The sequence below is a fragment of the Oncorhynchus masou genome, chromosome 6 (assembly GCF_036934945.1).
Source record: "Oncorhynchus masou masou isolate Uvic2021 chromosome 6, UVic_Omas_1.1, whole genome shotgun sequence".
In the NCBI taxonomy this organism is placed as follows: Eukaryota; Metazoa; Chordata; class Actinopteri; order Salmoniformes; family Salmonidae; genus Oncorhynchus; species Oncorhynchus masou.
Window position 1 is genome coordinate 44,247,962 of NC_088217.1, and position 19,189 is coordinate 44,267,150.

The 19,189-nt window shown below is 43.3% G+C and overlaps 1 protein-coding gene and 2 non-coding genes across 4 annotated transcripts; 2 read left to right on the forward strand and 1 right to left on the reverse strand.

The window, feature by feature from the left end:
* Positions 1–7: 7 nt before the first annotated feature.
* LOC135542090 (store-operated calcium entry regulator STIMATE-like) lies at positions 8–19,187 on the forward strand. Of its 2 annotated transcripts, XR_010456023.1 has the most exons (9): positions 8–1,234; positions 3,034–3,082; positions 3,294–3,389; positions 5,898–6,019; positions 6,490–6,602; positions 6,809–6,886; positions 7,122–7,271; positions 12,268–13,953; positions 18,864–19,187. XR_010456023.1 is itself a non-coding variant. In XM_064968745.1 (8 exons), exons 1-8 carry the CDS (start codon positions 1,033–1,035, stop codon positions 12,379–12,381), a joined length of 924 nt encoding a protein of 307 aa, XP_064824817.1. In that variant the 5' UTR covers positions 8–1,032; the 3' UTR covers positions 12,382–19,187. The 2 variants fall into 2 exon arrangements, 1 of the variants encoding a protein (XP_064824817.1); XM_064968745.1 differs by having other exon boundaries at positions 12,268–19,187.
* Positions 11,130–11,201, forward strand: trnae-cuc (transfer RNA glutamic acid (anticodon CUC)). The gene has a single exon. It is a non-coding gene; the product is annotated as a tRNA-Glu (tRNA).
* trnae-cuc (transfer RNA glutamic acid (anticodon CUC)) lies at positions 11,861–11,932 on the reverse strand. The gene has a single exon. It is a non-coding gene; the product is annotated as a tRNA-Glu (tRNA).
* Positions 19,188–19,189: the final 2 nt, after the last annotated feature.

Consider the following 19,189-nt stretch of genomic DNA (forward strand, 5'->3'; position numbering starts at 1 on the left):
AATTGTGTCACGTCGAGCACGTGAACCTTCACGTCTTGTCAACATGAGTGGGCAGTCTGAACAGACTCAGAAGGGATGTAGCTTGAAATTCCAGTGGTAAATTAGCTAGCTATGCAACGAATGGACTGGATACTCTGGTCATTATTCATAGATTTTATGCTAAACAGCTTTTTCAAATAAAATCTAGAGTCGTGAAAAGATCAATATCATGCATTTCATACATGCAAGAGGGATCAATTGAAAGTAACGTTACTTGGACTGGACCAGACTATGTAGCTAATTTAGCTAGCCTAGCTAAATTACCGGCGTTAGCAACTACCTGCTTCACCCTGGTAGCGTTAGGCTAGCTAAAATGATAACAGGATGTTTGTACCTGACGCGATATTAGCGCAACACATTTGTATTTACTCAAGGCGCTTGATAGCATAGCTAGCTAACGTTAAGTGGTACAGAAATAGCCTAAATCAGCTAGCTTCATTTGCTAGCTAAAATGACATGAACATGCCTTGGAATGACTCATCTTTTACCCAAGTGATGTTAAATGCAACTTTGTTGTTAATGTTTCCGTTAGTAAAACATTGAGTAGCTGCATGCATGTAAGTGTGGTATATGCGTGAAGTATCCTTGTCCATGCTTGCCTGTGTATCTAGCTAAGCTAACTAGTTCACGTTAGGTAGGGACCCAAGATGGGTTTGATTTGTCGTAAAAGAAGATGCTGACGCATGGTATGTATCTCATCCTTTTATGGCTTTTCGGGAATAATATTATCAACAATGGCATTTGTTTGCTGACACTGGCTACATAGGAAACGAAAAGATATGGATCCGCAGTTAAAAGGGAGAATATTCCATTACTAGTGGCTAGTTATCGTTCTCTGTTTTGCCGAGATTGTCTGCATAACTAGCTAATCGATTGCTAGCTGGATGACGAAGACACCCATTCTATGTGGATGAGACATTTAAATTGACGTTATTGCTTGGCTATCTACCTATATGCCATCGCCCCAACAACACATTTTTGATCTGGTCAACTATGGCGGTTAGTGGGGTGAGTCTCTTTTCTCAAGCCGGGGACGTGGCTGCTCCGGCCGCTATGTCCTCTTCCAATACGTCAGTGTCCGCCAGTCCCACGCCAGATGCGGACACCCGTGGCTGCGAGAACGGTGCCTTGATGGACTCTTTCGGCATCTTCCTGCAAGGCCTGCTAGCGATGGTGGCCTTCAGTACGCTGATGTGTGAGTACAGCCAGCCAGAAGCACACCCAGGCTGGAAATTTGACTTGTTTGTTCAGTATAGGCTTATTGTTGAAATTGGAAAACCTACTTAGGCTACTTGCTTTGAATTGTCTGTCTGTTTTCAATTGGCAAGAATCACTGGCAGTCATAGCATTCACTGTGTCTCAAAAGACTGGATTGGACGGCGTTACTTTGGACACAACAGACATCTTATGTTGGCCCATCCCCTTGGTGTGCCTTTTTGGCCATGTTGTTTGTCCTCCCCTTTGATTCAGTGTCAGTGTTTCCCTGGTAAAGAGGAACTTCAGTCACATCAGCAAGAGGTGAGGAATGTTCAGCTCTCAGAGCAGCGATGATGCCTGATGCAGCTTTCTAAGCAGGAATTGGCTGGGCCTGAGCCTGCATCAGTCACACAGCCCAGCCCACAGCTTATACATGCAGGGTGTGTCAGTAGTTACATAAACAACACATAACAGAGTAGTATGAGAGAGCCTAAAGTTACAGCACAACCATATTGAAATGCCACTGTAAACATTTGTTTGGGCATCACACTAGGAAAACAAGCTCCCCTTTTGACAGGTGACGTAGACACATACTTTACACACAGGCATGCACACACACAGTAAAGTACTTAACACACACTAGGAGACTGTTGTTTAGTGGTACCATGGCTGAAACACAAATTGAGGATTAGGGTATGTCCAGTAGATTAATGACCAGTTGAGTCATAAAGCATTGAACCACTTCTCACCCAGCAATCAATCATGTGTAATGGATGTTAGGAGAGGGGGGGGGGGCATGGAAACAAGATTACTATTGTTGGGAACAGCCAGAGCTTTATTTGTCAGCCATTACGTCACGTTGAGAGAATACACACGCTCACACAGGGATTAATTAAAGTGTAGGCCTAGACTTTAAAATAACCCAGTGGCTTGTGCCTCTCGTACACATAGGGGCCTGAACCCCAGAGTGGCAGTCGGGCAGTTTCTTTCATGTAGGCTATTGTGTCTGTAGGGAAAAATGTTTGAACACATTCTCCCAACCTACAGTATCTCATCCCTATTCTTCCATAGCCAGGTTGGTAACCCAGGTGATCATGCTGAAAGATTCAAGCCACTGATAGACCAGTCACGTGGTCAGGACAGTGTAATATGACCATGCCTGGTGTAACATACTCATAGCACTAGCTGGTCCTCTTGATTACGCTGCTGAAGGCATATTTCTTTAAGCTCATAAGAAACAACCCAAGTATTTCCTCTGCTCACAGGCCAAGTGAGATTTGGCTGATAATGATAGGCACAGTAACATCAGCTTGACTACAATTTTAGTACAGTAGTGTGCCACTTCCTCTTTTACCATTCACCCTTCCTCTATAGTCTGACTTTGTGTAAACATGGCATCTCAATAGCTGACTTGTTAAGGGAATGTAGCGTAATGAACATTGTTTGGTTCAGTCTTAAGTCTATTTGTTAGGCTAAGGTGCCAGGTGTAGCCTATTTAAAAGGGAACACTGAACTGCATTTCCCATCACACTGGCCAATACTCATAGAAAAAGGCCCCTTACATTTCATGCTGATATGTTGACCATCATACTAAACTTGATGATGAAAATGTAAAGCCTATTTAAGTTGAGACTTGAGCGGTCCTAAATTAATTTACATGAATAGGCTGATTTGAATCTGCTCCTTGACATAATTAGAAGGACAGAGGTACTGATTCATCCCACTGCCGTCATTTGTGTCCGTGTGAGAAAGAGAGCAGCAGTCCTATATGTGACTCTGTCTGTCTCCTGTCCACAGTAAAGCGCTTCAGGGAGCCCAAGCATGAGAGAAGGCCCTGGAGGATCTGGTAAGACAGGAGCCATCTCACACCCACTCCCAACCAGTGTATTCAAGCTAATCCTCTTCAATATTGCTTATGACCTAGTTACAATGTGAATACTGAATTGCAACTAAGATAAACACAAGACTGGTGCATGTTGTAATGTTATGTTCAGCTTTTGAAACAACTTGAATGCTCAGAATTTAAAATATCCTCCTGTCCTGGCCAACTCTTCCAGGTTCCTGGACACCTCCAAACAAGCCATTGGGATGCTGTTTATTCACTTTGCCAATGTCTACCTGTCTGACCTCACAGAGGAGGACCCCTGTTCACTGTGAGTGTCTGCATATTTGTATGTGTCTGTCAGTCTTTGTGTTTGTCTAACTGTGCGTATGACTGTAGTTAGCATAGTCTCTTTATAACATTGTCTACCTTTTCTTCAAAAGTACCTTCCTCACCATCTTAAATAAGCATGCCCCTTTCATAAAATGTAGAACTAAGAAAAGATATAGCCCTTGGTTCACTCCAGACTTGACTGCCCTTGACCAGCACAAAAACATCCTCTGGCGCACTGCACTAGCTTTGAATAGTTCCCGCGATATGCAACTTTTCGGGGAAGTCAGGAACCAATATACACAGGCAGTTAGGAAAGCAAAGGCTAGCTTGTTCAAACAGAAATTTGCATCCTGCAGCACTAACTCCAAAAATCTTTGGGACACTGTAATAAAGTCAATGGAGAAAAAGAGCAGCTGCCCACTGCACTGAGGCTAGGAAACATTGTCACCACCGATAAATCCATGATAATCAAGAATTTCAATAAGCATTTCTCTACGGCTGGCCACACTTTCCACCTGGTTACCCCAACCCTGGCCAACAGCTCTGCTCCCCCCGCAGCTACTGGCCCTAGAGAGTATTGGCCAGTGTGATGGGAAATGCAGTTCAGTGTCCCCCCCCCCCCCTTTCTCCTTCACACAAATCCAGACAGCTGATGTCCGGAAAGAGCTGCAGAATCTGGATCCCTACAAATCAGCTGGGCTAGACAATCTGGACCCTCTCTCCCTAAAATTATCCGCCGCCGTTGTCGCAACGCCTATTACTAGTCTGTTCAACCTCTCTTTCGTATATAGTCTGAGAGTCTTAAAGATTGGAAAGCGGCCGCGGTCATCCCCCTCTTCAAAGGGGGAGACACTAGATCCAAACTGTTACAGACCTATATCCATCCTGCCCAGCCTTTCTAAAGTCTTTGAAAGCCAAGTGAACAAACAGATCATCGACCATCTCGAATCCCACCGTACCTTCTCCACTATGCAATCCGGTTTCCGAGCTGGTCACGGGTGAACCTCAACCACTCTCAAGATCCTAAATGATATTAACTACCATTGATTAAAAAAAACAGTACTGTGCAGCCGTTTTCATCGACCTGGCCAAGGCTTTCGACTCTGTCAATCACCGTATTCTTATCGGCGGACTCAACAGCTTTGGTTTCTCTAATGACTGCCTCGCCTGGTTTACTAACTACTTCTTAGAGTTCAGTGTGTCAAATCGGAGGACCTGTTGTCCGGACCTCTGGCAGTCTCTATGGGACTGCCACATGGTTCAATCCTCGGGCTGACTCTTTTCTCTAAATCAATGATGTCGCTCTTGCTGCAGGTGATTCTTTGATCCACCTCTACACAGATGACAGCATTCTGTATACATCTGGCCCTTCTTTGGACACTGTGTTAACGAACCTCCAAACAAGCTTCAATGCCATACAACACTTTCCGTGGCCTCCAACTGCTCTTAAACTCTAGTAAAACCAAATGCATGCTCTTCAACCGATCGCTACCCGCCCGCCTAGCATCACTACTCTGGACGGTTCTGACTTAGAATATGTGGACAACTATAAATACCTAGGCGTCTGGTTAGACTATAAACTCTCCTTCGACTCACATTAAGCATCACCAATTCACAGTTAAATATATAATTGGCTTCCTATTTCTCAACAAAGCCTCCTTCACTCATGCTGCCAAACATACCCTTGTAAAACGGACTATCCTGCCGATCCTCGACTTCGGCGATGTCATTTACAAAATAGCCTCCAACACTCTACCCACCGTTGTGACATGAATGCTCTCGTTGGCTGGTCCTCGCTACATATTCGTTGCCAAACCCACTGCCTCCAGGTCATCGAAAAGTCTTTGCTAGGTAAAGCTCCGCCTTATCTCAGCTCACTGGTCACCATAGCAATACCCAAACAGAGCACACGCTCCAGCAAGTATATTTCACTGGTCATCCCCAAAGCCAACAGCTGCTTTGGCTGCCTTTCCTTTCAGTTCTCTGCTGCCAATGACTGGAACGAATTGCAAAAATCACTGAAGTTGGAGACTTATCTCCCTCACTAACTTCAAGCATCAGCTGTCAGAGCAGCTTACGGATTGCTGCAGCTGTACACAGCCCATCTGTAAATAGCCCATCCAACTACCTACCTCATCCCCATATTTAATTTTTTTTTTTCTACTCTTTTACACACCAGTATTTCTACTTGCACATCCTCATCTGCACATCTACCACTCCAGTGTAAATTGCTAAATTGTAATTACTTCACCACTCTGGCCTATTTATTGTCATACCTCCTTACTTCATTTGCACACACTGTATACAGATTTTCTATTGTGTTATTGACTACGTTTGTTTATCCCATGTGTAACTGTTGTTTTTGTCACACTGCTTTGCTTTGTCTTGGCCAGGTCGCAGTTGTAAATGACAACTGGCCTATCTGGTTAAATAAAGGTGAAATACAAAAAATGGAATAAAAATACCTCAACCTTGAAGTGGATAATGTCTCCTCTCTCTTCCTCAGTTACCTTATAAACTTCCTCCTGGATGCGTCTCTGGGCATGCTGCTTATCTATGCTGGGGTGAGGACTGTCAGTGCCATTGTAGAGTGGAGGCAGTGGGATGCTCTACGCTTCGGAGAATACGGTGAGGATCACGAGAGCGTGTGTGTTTGTTGGTGTGGATGAGATCCTTTCACCCTGTAGTACACATGATGTCCAGAAGAGGGCAGAGGCTACCTCGTGCACTGCAGTGCTGCAATGTCATCCAGATCAAACAGTGGACCACTGTTAACTTGTTCAACTGAGGCAGAGTTTATGTTTGCTACAATGAACTTTCCCTGGTTCTGGTTGAAACAATTACAAAGCAGTCACCCTGCTTCTGTTTTGGTAAAAGGCTGAGATGGGCCTGGAGAAATGTAACCACTCAACAAATATTCAGAGAAGTTGGGACATTTTTTGCCGGTCCTCACTTGTAAAATACTATTTTAGGGTTTGGGTTAGAATTGGGTTTAGGTTCAGAGTTAGGGGTTAGGGAAAACAGTATTTGGAGTGGGATTCAATTGTTGTTCCCAAAAAAGTCCTCACAAGTATAGTAAGAGGTGTGTGTGTGTGTAGGAGAGCCGGTGCAGTGCACTGCGTGGGCGGGCCAGTGTGCTCTCTACATCCTCATCATGATGTTTGAGAAGGTCCTCATCATCCTGGTCCTACTCATCCCCCAGTGGAAGAAGGTGAGTAGGGGGGGCATATTGGGTAGGGACCTGACCTATGACCATTTCAGTTCAGACCATTTCGTATCAGTTCAGTTATATTATCCCTGTGGGATGTGTATGAATTCTAACAGTGAAGTAAACTTTGTCTGTTTTAACTTAGTTGTGTTAATGTTTGTATTTCCTGTCTTTTTTGTTGTGCTCATTCGTGTGTCTGTGTATCACAGCTGGCTCTCCTGAACCCCATAAACAATCCTCAGTTGGAGCTGGCCATCGTCATGCTCATCGTCCCATTCTTCGTTAATGTAAGTTAAGTGTGCAGTGCCTCCGTGAGGCAGGGCTCTATGAAGAACATGGTATCATATGGAATGATATTACTTCATAGGTTGTTGTTTGCGACAACTATGTGTATTTGATGTTATGTTTGTTCACAGATTTTCGCCAGTTAGGCTTGTGGTGTGTGTGTGATCAAACTGTCTCAGTCATGTGTGTCTGGTGTTGTACTTGCTCAATGGGCTGTGTACCATATGTTGTCCTCAGGCCCTGATGTTTTGGGTGGTAGATAACTTCCTGATGAAGAAGGGGAGGACAAAAGCCAAGCTGGAGGAGCGGGAGGTGGGGGAGGATGTGCGGGGCAACCGTAAGGTGCGCTACAGACGGGCACTCTCGCACGACGACTCGGAGTCTGAGGTAAGACCTGGACCCCACCACTAACACAGGGCCATTTATAAAGTCATGGACACAAAAACGGTAAAAACACAATCGTACATACATTACACACACAAGCTGGTTTTGGAAAGAGCTCCTTGATTTGAGTCCTTGATTTGATTCTGAGCCTCGTCCACCTCTCCTCCTTACCACCAAAATCCCTCTCCTTGCAAACCCTGTGTGGCCTCTTGCTCTCCTCCATTGCCTCAGGCTGGTGTAGCCACTGTGCTAAGCTACATCCTCCCTGAACTCCACTGGCTGTGTAGACAAACCCTGTGTGGCCTCTCGCTCTCCTCCATTGCCTCAGGCTGATGTAGCCACTGTGCTAAGCTACATCCTCCCTGAACTCCACTGGCTGTGTAGACAAACCGTGCCCAGCACCAGCAGGAGCCTCTCTCTGGGCTGTAAATCATTCCACCTGGTGCCCATGGTCAGTCACTTTACAGGCCTGTAATCTCCTCCACAGACCAGAGACAACCACCACACTCACAAACATTCATACATTAAGTCATTTAACAGTCTGCCTCAAGCAGGGGAATTCTTATGAATCAGAAACTGTAAAAACAAACTGTTCATCCGTTAAGAGTTTTTTTCGAGTACAGAGTTGTTGCTTTGGTATCAAAGGTTGAGCTCATTGTGTAACCTAGGCGATTGGTTTCTTCAGTAACAAGAGGGTAACTCGTGACTCAGCCATAGCACTTAGAGCATTTTGATTGAACCTTTATTTAACTAGGCAAGGATTACCGACACCAACATTTCCCTCTTATTGAGGCAAATTTACTTACGTCTGTAATATTAGGTGATTAGGCTACACAACTTTCCTGCATATTTTTTGGTTCCAAAACAATTATTTGTTTAGCATTTAATATGCATTTGCATGCTTCCTGCAATGAAAATATCTACCCTGTCCCTGTTTTTGGTTTCCAGCTCATACTCCCCCCCCCCTCCCCCTTTCCACACAGGGAGGGCTGCATCCTGATAACCACAAGCATATGACTGTTGAGGAACAATTTTAAATGTAATTGGGGGGGGGGGGTTAAACACTTACTGTTAGGGTAAGTGGACCTATTAAGCCCACTTATCTTTGGATATAGATATTTTTCTTAAACAAATTCTGCTGTTTCAACCAATTCATCTGGTTGTTATATCCATAAGTTTCTTTCTTCCAAGCCAATCAAATGTTATTGACAGTTATGTGTAAGTTCCCACTAGTAGCCAATTTCAAAGTTGCAAAAGGTGTGGACTAACATGAATTCTTACTTACAGGCCTTTCCCAACGATACAGAGAGAAACAACATTTAGAAATGATAAAATAGTCATAATACATGTTGTCCTAGGTCTCTCTTTATGTAGTGTTGTCTCTTGTCGTGATGTGTGTTTTGTCCTATATTGGTATTTAATTATTATTATTTTATCCCAGCCCCCTCAGGAGGCCTTTTGCCTTTTTGGTAGGCCGTCATTGTAAATAAGAATTTGTTCTTAACTGACTTGCCTATTTAAATAAATAAACACAATTAGTAACAATTTATACAAGGGGTTCCACTGACGAGGTAATTGAGGGATATATGTAAATATAACTAGGAATAAAGTGACCAATTAGTCAACCGTAGCAGCAGCATGTGATCAGTCAAAAAAAGTTAGTCCAGGTATCTATGTGTTTAACTATTCAGTCTGGGTTCTACTAAGCTAACATATGGAATTGTTTTTAGATAGCTAAATGACCCGTGGTATTACTGTTTGATTTAAAATGTGAGGACCCCTTTAGGTATAAACAATTATACAGTACTAGTCAAGTTTGGACACACCTACTCATTCAAGGGTCTTTCTTTATTTTGACTATTTTCTACATTAGACTAATAGTGCAGACATGAACTATAAAATAACACATGGAATCATGTCGTAACCAAATAAAGTGTTAAAGAAATCAAAATATATTTGAGATTCTTCAAAGTAGTCACCCTTTGCCTTGATGACAGCTTTGCACACTCTTGGCATTCTCTCAACCAACTTCACCTGGAATGCTTTTCCAACAGTCTTGAAGGAGTTCCCACATATGCTGTGCACTTGTTGGCTGCTTTTCCTTCACTATGCGGTCCAACTCATCCCTAACCATCTAAATTGGGTTGAGGTCGGATGATTGTGGAACAGGTCATACTTCTTGGTCAAATAGCCCTCATTGTCCTGGTGGGGGGGGGGGGAATGATAAGCGCATACCAGATGGGCATACCACTAAGCGCATACCAGATGGGATGGCGTATCGCTGCTTAATGCTGTGGTAGCCATGTTGGTTAAGTGTGCCTTGAATTCTAAATAAATCACAGACAGTGTAATCAGCATAGCACCATCACACTTCCTCCTCCATGCTTCATGGTGGGAACCACACGTGGAGATCATCCGTTCACTTACTCTGCGTCTCACAAAGACACGGCGGTTGGAAGCAAAAAATCTCAAAATATAATATGGACTCATCAGACCAAAGGACAGATTTCTACCGGTCTAATGTCCATTGCTCGTGTTTCTTGGCCTAAGGAAGTCTCTTCTTATTGGTGTCCTATCGTAGTGGTTTCTTTTCAGCAATTCGACCATGAAGGCCTGATTCACACAGTCTCCTCTGAACAGTTGATGTTGAGTTGTCAGTTACTGAAACTCTGTGAAGCATTTATTTGGGCTGCAATCTGAGGTGCAGTTAACTCTAATGAATGTATCCTCTGCAGCAGAGGTAACTCTGGGTCTTTCTTTCCTGTGGCAGTCCTCAAAGATAGCCAGTTTTCATCATGATTTTTATGGCTTCACTTGAGTAAACTTTAAAAGTTAGTGAAATTATCTGCATTGACTGACTCATGTCTTAAAATAATCATGGACTGTCGTTTCTCTTTGCTTATTTGAGCTGTTCTTGCCATAATATGGACTTGGTCTTTTACCAAATGGGGCTATCTTGTGTATACCAACCCTACCTTGTCACAATACAACTGATTGGCTCAAATGAAGGAAAGGAATTCCACAAATTTTAACAAGGGACACCTGTTAATTTTAAATGCATTCTAGTTGACTAACTCATGAAGCTGGTTGAGAGAATGCAAAGGTTGGCTAAATATTTGATTAGTTTAACACTTCTTGGTTACTACATAATTCCTTTTGTTATTTCATAGTTATTCTACAATGTAGAAAATAGTACAAATAAATAAATAACCCTGGAATGAGTAGGTGTTTTCAAACTTTTGACTGGTACTATGTATGTATGTGTATGTTAGTTGTATTTATTGTTATCAAGAAAAATGGGTCAATTTATATTATGACTTTTTGTTGATCACCCAGCTCGAATAGCACTATTGACATTGTTGAGTGACTAAAGTCGCTCTGGATAATAGCATACATAGCGGTGAGGGCATCGAATCCTTACTTCTAGACCACCAGGGAGCTGTATCTAATGTTAGGAATGCATGTCCTATGGAATTACCGTCACATAGACTTTGTGGCACTACACATGACTGGCCGTGGCAGACTGCCACCACATTGCGCATTTCCTCTAATCAGAAGAACTATCTGCAATCCACCAGTGTGGCCCAAACCCACTATTAAATGAACCTCCTGTACACAGAGCATATATAGCTTTAGTAATCTGCCTCAAGCTAAAAAAAGAATTAACAGTGTCTACATAGAGATTAAGAGCAGTGATCTTATAGGTGGTGGGAAATAGCAGGCTTGTTTTATAGTGATGCGTTGGACCTAGTTGTTGAAGTTACAGATGCTGACATATTGGTAATGCTGTAAACAACCCCGATATCAACCCTCTATACTACACCCAGATGCTTTGACATTTGTTCCTTCCAATTTCACACCTCCCTGGTGGTCTAGTGGTTAGGATTCGGCGCTCTCACCGCCGCGGCCCGGGTTCGATTCCCGGTCAGGGAACAAGCTTTTTGGAAAGAATGCCCGTCAACACAACTCAGCACAACTTTTTATTTACACTCTTGAGTACTTCTCATTTTACCTGTGCATTCAGAATGTATTCAGACCCCTTGACTTTTTCGATATTTTGTTGTACAGCCTTATTCTACAATGGATTAAATAGATGTTTCCCTCATCAATCCACACAATGCCCTTATATAGGCAGATGTGTGCCTTTCCAAATCATGTTCGATCTATTAAATTTACCACAGGTGGACTCCAATCAAGTTGTAGAAACATCAAGGATGATCAATGGAAACAGGATGCACCTGAGCTCAATTTCGAGTCTCATAGCAAAGGGGCTGGATACTTACCTAAAGTTATTTCGGGTTTTATTTTTAACACATTTGCAACAATTTGTAAACCCGTTTTCACTTTCATTTTGGGGTATTGTTTGTAGTTTGACGAGGGACAAAAAACAATTTTAATACATTTTAGATTAAGGCTGTAATGTAACAAAGTGGGAAAAGTCAAGAGGTCTGAATGCATTCTCAATGCACTGTATGCAGGTGTATTTTAAGATCTGAATGAACGGGTAAAAGGAGAGGTACTCTAGTGTAAATAAATTATTGTGGTGACTGGGCTACGGTTGGCGGGCCTTCTTGGAAAGAATAAAATGTGTGTTCCCTGACCGGGAATCGAACCCGGGCCGCGGCGGTGAGAGCGCCGAATCCTAACCACTAGACCACCAGGGAGCTCTGTGTAGAGCTTGAATTTATGTCAGATGGAATGCGTGACAAAAGTGAGGCGCCTCTCCAAAAGGTGTAATTTACCAGACTGCCACCAGGGTGAGCACTTTTTTTTACCCTAAGCAATCAGCCTCTACCCCCATCTTTCCACCCCTTTGAGACAGATGGATGAAGAATGATGCGTTTCTTCTGACATGGGAGATTTGCTGGCTGCTGTGAGCATTTTAAACTCTGGGATTCAACTCATTTGACCCATATCGCAGTGTTCTTTGAATGTCAGCCATCCAGGCAGTGTGACTTCCTTTGGTCTCATTTCCAATCTCTCTCTTTCTCTCTCTCAGATCCTGTTCTCGGCTGATGATGAGATGGACGACTCGGAGGAGGAGGATGTGCGCCGGCTCACCGGCCTCAAAACGGTCAAGAAAAAGAAGCACCGTATGGGGATCCCTGTTTAACCTGGGCCTACCCAGGCTGACTTGGTCTAACCCACTCCTGTGTCCACTCGCCTCACTTCACGTCCCCACTCTCTCCCTCTCCAGGCCCCGCTGCCCTGACTGGAGCCTCCTGGGAACATATCGTCTAGATTCCTCTAACATCAGGCTAGCATTGGTCTCTTTGTGAGCAGGGCGCCTCTGTAGGGAGGTGGGATCATGGAGGACTGCAGATCGTGGGGACTATTGGACTGCCTTTACTACACATTTGCGTGGGACACCTGCAGCCTCTACACTGGGAATAGAAACACTCGGGAAAGTATTTTGCTGCAGCTAACCACGTCTGAGATTCCACCATAGATCTATCACTTATGGTGGTGACACTCATTGAAGAAATGAATTGTTATGATTGTGGAAAACCGTTAACACTGGTGTATTATAGGAATGTTTGGGACTGGTTGAGTGGGTGACGCAGTATAATTGCTAGCACCCCTTCACTGTGGTTCCACACGGACTCTTAAGAGGCCACGGATAATATTAACTGCATCAGGTTAAGCTGTGAATGGTTGTTACTTTTTCTGTGGTTTAACAGATGACCCCTGTTGGATGTAGAGGGAGAGAACAGGCACCTGGGATTGCACTCTGTATGTCCCTTGCCTTCAAGCAAACCTCTGTCATTTTAACATTTTAATACATTTGATACTTATCTTCCGAATCTAAAAGTGATTGAATTCCTCGTTTAGATTCCGTATATATAAAATGTATGTCTCTTCCTCAGCTAGGCTGACTGCAATGGCCTGTTATAAGAGTTGGTGGAGGTGTGCGTCTGTCTGTGTGAACTTCTCATTCATGCATGTGCGGGAAGTTTAGGATGATGCTCCTATGGAGGCTTTGCTCTGTAAACATGCAGTGTTTTATAATAACACTCACATTTCTAACTCCTAAGCCTATTATCATAACTGCAGAGGGAGGACGGATCAGGACGGTGCAGCTTGGCTGTTTGTGTCTCAACCATGCACCACCCAACCTTAACCTAAGGGACTGAGACCCCTATCCCACTGACGGTACAGCCAGGCTTTTAGGTCTGCAGGCCTGGATCGGGCCCTTCTCTCCCTGTGTGTGTGTGTGTGTGTGTGTGTGTGTGTATATGACTTAGTTAGGATCTCTTCTGTTACCTCTTTATTCCTAGTCTTTGATGTGTCCTGTTTATTTTTTTACAGTAAGTTATTTTGGACTAAAACCATGAGACTGAACCTACACCATGTGTTCTTAATTCAGAGACGGAATAGATATGGGACCTGAGGGTGTGTCCTCACAACCAATGTTCAAACTCTCTGCTCTTGCCCCCCATCACTGGTCTAAGGATGTTCTTTGTTTGTTTTGTATTTGTTTTGTTCATTCCTTGTTTTCGACAATGTGCCTGTGTGAATTTACCATGTTTGTGGATGTTCATCTTGTGCCTCAGATCTTCAGACTTGCAGTAGCATTCAGTTGGTTTGGCTCAGATGTTGAGAACTTGACAGAAGGACAGACCTCGAGACTGGGAGTGACTTTTGGGCCGGTGTACAACCTACAGTACAGTGGAGAGCAGTGCGGGTATGTTTGTATGTTTGTGTGTGCAGTGTTGTAGTACTCGAGACTGGTCTCGAGACCACATATTGAGTGTCTTGGTGTCAGATACATTTGTACTCTGTCTTGACTCGGTCTAGAACAGTGACGACTCGTAATTTCTTCCCGATACCAACAGAGTAAAAGTAAAACATAATTATCAACTTCCATTCAGTCAGTACATAAAACCACTTCGCCAGGCCAAATATACAGTGTATTCAGACCCCTTGACTTTTTCCACATTTTGTTACGCTACAGCCTTATTTTAAATCCTCAATCTACACACACTACCCCATAATGACAAATCAGAAAGATTTTTTTTAGACATTTTTGCTCATTTATACTGAATAAAAACTGAAATAACTTATTTAGTATTCAGACCCTTTGCTATGATATTCTAAATTTAGGTCAGGTGCATCATTGAGATGTTTCTATGACTTGATTCGAGTCCACCTGTGATAAATTAAATTGATTGGACATGATTTAGAAAGGCACACACCTGTCTATATAAAGTTGATAGTGCATGTGAGAGCAAAACCAAGCTATGATGTTCAAGGAATTGTCCGTAGAGTTCCGAGACAGAATGGTGTCGAGGCACAAATCTGGGGAAGGGTACCAAAAAATGTCTGCCGCATTGAAGGTCCCCAAGAACACTTACCTCCATCATTCTTAAATGGAAGAAGTTTGGAACCACCAAGTCTCTTCCTAGAGCTGGCTGCCTGGTCAAACAGCAATCAGGGGAGAAGGGCCTTGGTCAGGGAGGTGACCAAGAACCTGACGGTCACTCTGACAGAGCTCCAGTCCCTCTGTGGAGATGGGAGAACCTTCCAGAAGGAAAACCATCTCTGCAGCACTCCACCAATCAGGCCTTTTTGGTAGTGGCCAGAAGGAAGTTTAAAGTTTCTACTCCGCTAGCCAGCACCTCGTCTTTATAGGTGTGCATTTCTCTTTCTTTTTCTTCTAGTGGCCAGAAGGAAGCCATTCCTCAGTAAAAGGCACATGACAGCCTGCTTGGTGTTTGCTAAAATGCACCTAAATGACTCTGACACGCGAAATAAAATTCTCTGATCTGAAACCAAGATTGAACTCTTTGGCCTGAATGCCAAGCGTCACATCTGGAGGAAACCTGGCACCATACCCAAGAAGACTCGAGGCTGTAATCTCTGCCGAAGGTGCTTCAACAAAGTACTGAGTTAAGGGTCTGAATACTTATGTAAATTATATATTTATTTATTTATTTTAAATACATTTGCAAAATGTCTAAATCTGTTTTTGCTTAATATAAAAATAGTCAAGGGGTCTGAATACTTTCCAAATGCGCTCTAAACACTTTCTTAGCATTATCTTAACAGCCTTTATCTATTATAGACGTTTGAGCAGTGGCGAACCTATAGGCGTTCAGTGTGTAACATGTTTGTGATTCTGAAAGGACAGCAAGCAAAATACCAGCGCACTCATGTAGGAGAGTGCACTATTTGTAAAACACAAAGGGCCGGTGGTGTAGTGGAGGGTATACGCAGGTATAAGCCATATCCCACTTCTTTTTCAGTGGGCATTGCTTATACTCAACAACTTAATCCCTACTGATGCGTATCAGTGTTGTGGAGGTATAAGACTTATCAATTATGTATTACAATAGAGAAATTATGCACTAAGCCACCTACACAATCGCAAACCCTGTGAAATACACTGCTCAAAAAAATAAAGGGAACACTTAAACAACACAATACAATGTAACTCCAAGTCAATCACACTTCTGTGAAATCAAACTGTCCACTTAGGAAGCAACACTGACAATAAATTTCACATGCTGTTGTGCAAATGGTATAGACAACAGGTGGAAATTATAGGCAATTAGCAAGACATCCCCCAATAAAGGAGTGGTCCCCACCTGCAGAACCACAGACCACTTCTCAGTTCCTATGCTTCCTGGCTGACGTTTTGGTCACTTTTGATTGCTGGCAGTGCTTTCACTCTAGTGGTAGCATGAGACTGAGTCTACAACCCACACAAGTGGCTCAGGTAGTGCAGCTCATCCAGGATGGCACATCAATGCGAGCTGTGGCAAGACGGTTTGCTGTGTCTGTCAGCGTAGTGTCCAGAGCATGGAGGCGCTACCAGGAGACAGGCCAGTACATCAGGAGACGTGGAGGAGGCCGCAGGAGGGCAACAACCCAGCAGCAGGACCGCTACCTCCGCCTTTGTGCAAGGAGGAGCAGGAGGAGCACTGCTAGAGCCCTGCAAAATGACCTCCAGCAGGCCACAAATGTGCATGTGTCTGCTCAAACGGTCAGAAACAGATTCCATGAGGGTGGTATGAGGGCCCGACTTCCACAGGTGGGGGTTGTGCTTACAGCCCAAGACCGTGCAGGACGTTTTTCATTTTCCAGAGAACACCAAGATTGGCAAATTCGCCACTGGCGCCCTGTACTCTTCACAGATGAAAGCAGGTTCACACTGAGCACATGTGAAAGTCTGGAGACGGAGTGGAGAACGTTCTGAACAACATCCTCCAGCCTGCAACATCCTCCAGCATGACCGGTTTGGCGGTGGGGCAGTCATGGTGTGGGGTGGCATTTCTTTGGGGGGCCGCACAGCCCTCTATGTGCTCGCCAGAGGTAGCCTGACTGCCATTAGGTACCGAGATGAGATCCTCAGAGACCTCTTGTGAGACCATATGCTGGTGCGGTTGGCCCTGGGTTCCTCCTAATGCAAGACAATGCTAGACCTCATGTGGCTGGAGTGTGTCAGCAGTTCCTGCAAGAGGAAGGCATTGATGCTATGGACTGGCACGCCCGTTCCCCAGACCTGAATCCAATTGAGCACATCTGGGACACCATGTCTCGCTCCATCCACCAACGCCACGTTGCACCACAGACTGTCCAGGGGTTGGCGGATGCTTTAGTCCAGGTCTGGGAGGAGATCCCTCAGGAGACTATCCGCCACCTCATCAGGAGCATGCCCAGGCGTTGTAGGGAGGTCACACAGGCACGTGGAGGCCCCACACACTACTGAGCCTCATTTTGACTTGTTTTAAGGACATTACATCAAAGTTGGATCAGCCTGTAGTGTGGTTTTCCACTTTAATTTGGAGTGTGACTCCAAATCCAGACCTCCATGGGTTGATAAATTTGATTTCCATTGATAATTTGTGTGCGATTTTGTTGTCAGCACATTCAACTATTTAAAGAAAAAAGTATTTAATAAGAATATTTCATTCAGATCTAGGATGTGTTATTTTAGTGTTCCCTTTATTTTTTTGAGCAGTGTATTTTTAAACCTGCATATTTTGCACACAAAAAATTCAGGTTAGCAGGCAATATTAACTAGGTGAAATTGTCACTTCTCTTGCGTTCATTGCACGCAGAGTCAGTGTATATGCAACAGTTTGGGCCGCCCTTTTGCCTGAATTTTACGTAATTATGACATTACACAACCAATGTTACTGGAATATTTAGATTTATGGATGCCACCCATTAGATAAATACGGAACGGTTCCGTATTTCACTGTAATAATAAACGTATTGTTTTCGAGATGATAGTTTCCGGATTCGACCGTATTAATGACCCAAGACTCGTATTTCTGTGTTATTATGTTATAATTAAGTATGATTTGATAGAGCAGTCTGACTGAGTGGTGGTAGGCACCCGCAGGCTTGTAAGCATTCATTCAAACAGCACTTTCGTGCATTTTGCCAGCAGCTCGTCGCTGTGCTTCAAGCATTGAGCTGTGTATAACTTAAAATCTATCAACTCCCGAGATTAGGCTGGTGTTGACATTTTTGCTGAAATCCAGTCAGGTGTGGGTTTTTTTGTGTTTTTTGGCGAATGCGTAATAATGATTTAATGTCGCGCTGTTGCAACTGCCTGTAAACACACAGTCCAGTTCAAAGTGAATGATTGCAGGCACGTGTTTCAAATGACTTGTTTGTATGAAGGTCTACTATAGCTCTGATTAGCTATAGCGGTCCGTTCCGTGTCGACTCCGGTCCTGGACAAGACCAATGTTTTTATTCGGCTTTTTTGTACAGCAGTGTCTATTAATTGTCCAAACGCTCGGCCGCTTTCCCACTCTCTATTTTCACAAATCCCTTAGAATACTTAATTCCAAAACATTCTAAGAATTTGGGAAACCATGAAAATGACCATATCTAATTTGTCACTTGTCAGAATAATTTTTTTAAGTGTCATTCTTCCTGGGGGTGTATATGAACAGATTTCACGTTGAAAAAATGTCAGTTCCACTTTGAATGCAACAGTGTTCCACACAAATAAGTTATTTCCGTGCTTCTTTCTACATCTGCATTGCTTGCGTTTTGGGGTTTTAGGCTGTGTTTCTGTACAGCACTTTGTGACATCTGCTGATGTAAAAAGGGCGTTATAAATACATTTGATTGATTGATGGCTAACAGCAAGCACGCTGCAATAGAAAAGTTCCACTCACCAGATGAGGATCATTTGAAACAACTTGTTGAAAGTTATTCTTGAAATGGGAGAAGCTAACAAATTAGCAACAACATCCTCTTTGATAACACCTGCTGCAGCCCTGTAAACTGTTAACCCTTTCCATCCAACAAAAACGGATGATTAAATCAGAACATAATTTTAAAATAATATAATTTATAATTATTTTATAAATCCTTCGCCCTTTCCTTAGACCATTGTTCCTCAGTGTGTTTGGGTTAGTAATAACTTGTAGAGTGGCTCTATTTGCCGTCAGCATGCATTTATTCACTATTATGAATATCTAAAATATCCATGTGTTATTCTGAAATATGAACACAGAAATACTGGACATTTTTAACTCAAATGGTGGTGATTTGACAATAACATTCATGGTCTTGAATTGGACTCGCATTTTTCTGGTCTTGACTTTGTCGCCCCCCCCCCTTCCTCAGGTCTAGGTGTTGAATCGGTCTCGCTTTAGGTGACCAGGAACACAACACCGAGTGTCTGTCTTAAGGAGTGGTGATACAGTAAATGTGGTGATGATGAGCTGTTTCAGTAGGATGTTGGCTGAGGCAAAGGAATAACTGACTGTGGGGTTTGGTAAACAGGTGCAGGTTGTCCTCCGTTCAACAGAGGGATTTTATTGTAAAAACTAAAATGACTGGCAAATGATCGACTTACATTACCATTAAAAATTATTTTACAATAAAGTTTGTGAAACACTGAAATAACCGATTTTGTCTCTGAACAGAGAGCGCTTTCTGTAGGGTTTAAA

Coding starts and splice junctions, on each gene's coding strand:
- LOC135542090 (XM_064968745.1), top strand. CDS start 1,033: ATGGCGGTTAGTGGGGTGAGTCTCTTTTCTCAAGCCGGGGACGTGGCT. Junction 3,083..3,293: donor AGAAGGCCCTGGAGGATCTG/GTAAGACAGGAG, acceptor CAACTCTTCCAG/GTTCCTGGACACCTCCAAAC. Junction 7,272..12,267: donor ACGACGACTCGGAGTCTGAG/GTAAGACCTGGA, acceptor TCTCTCTCTCAG/ATCCTGTTCTCGGCTGATGA.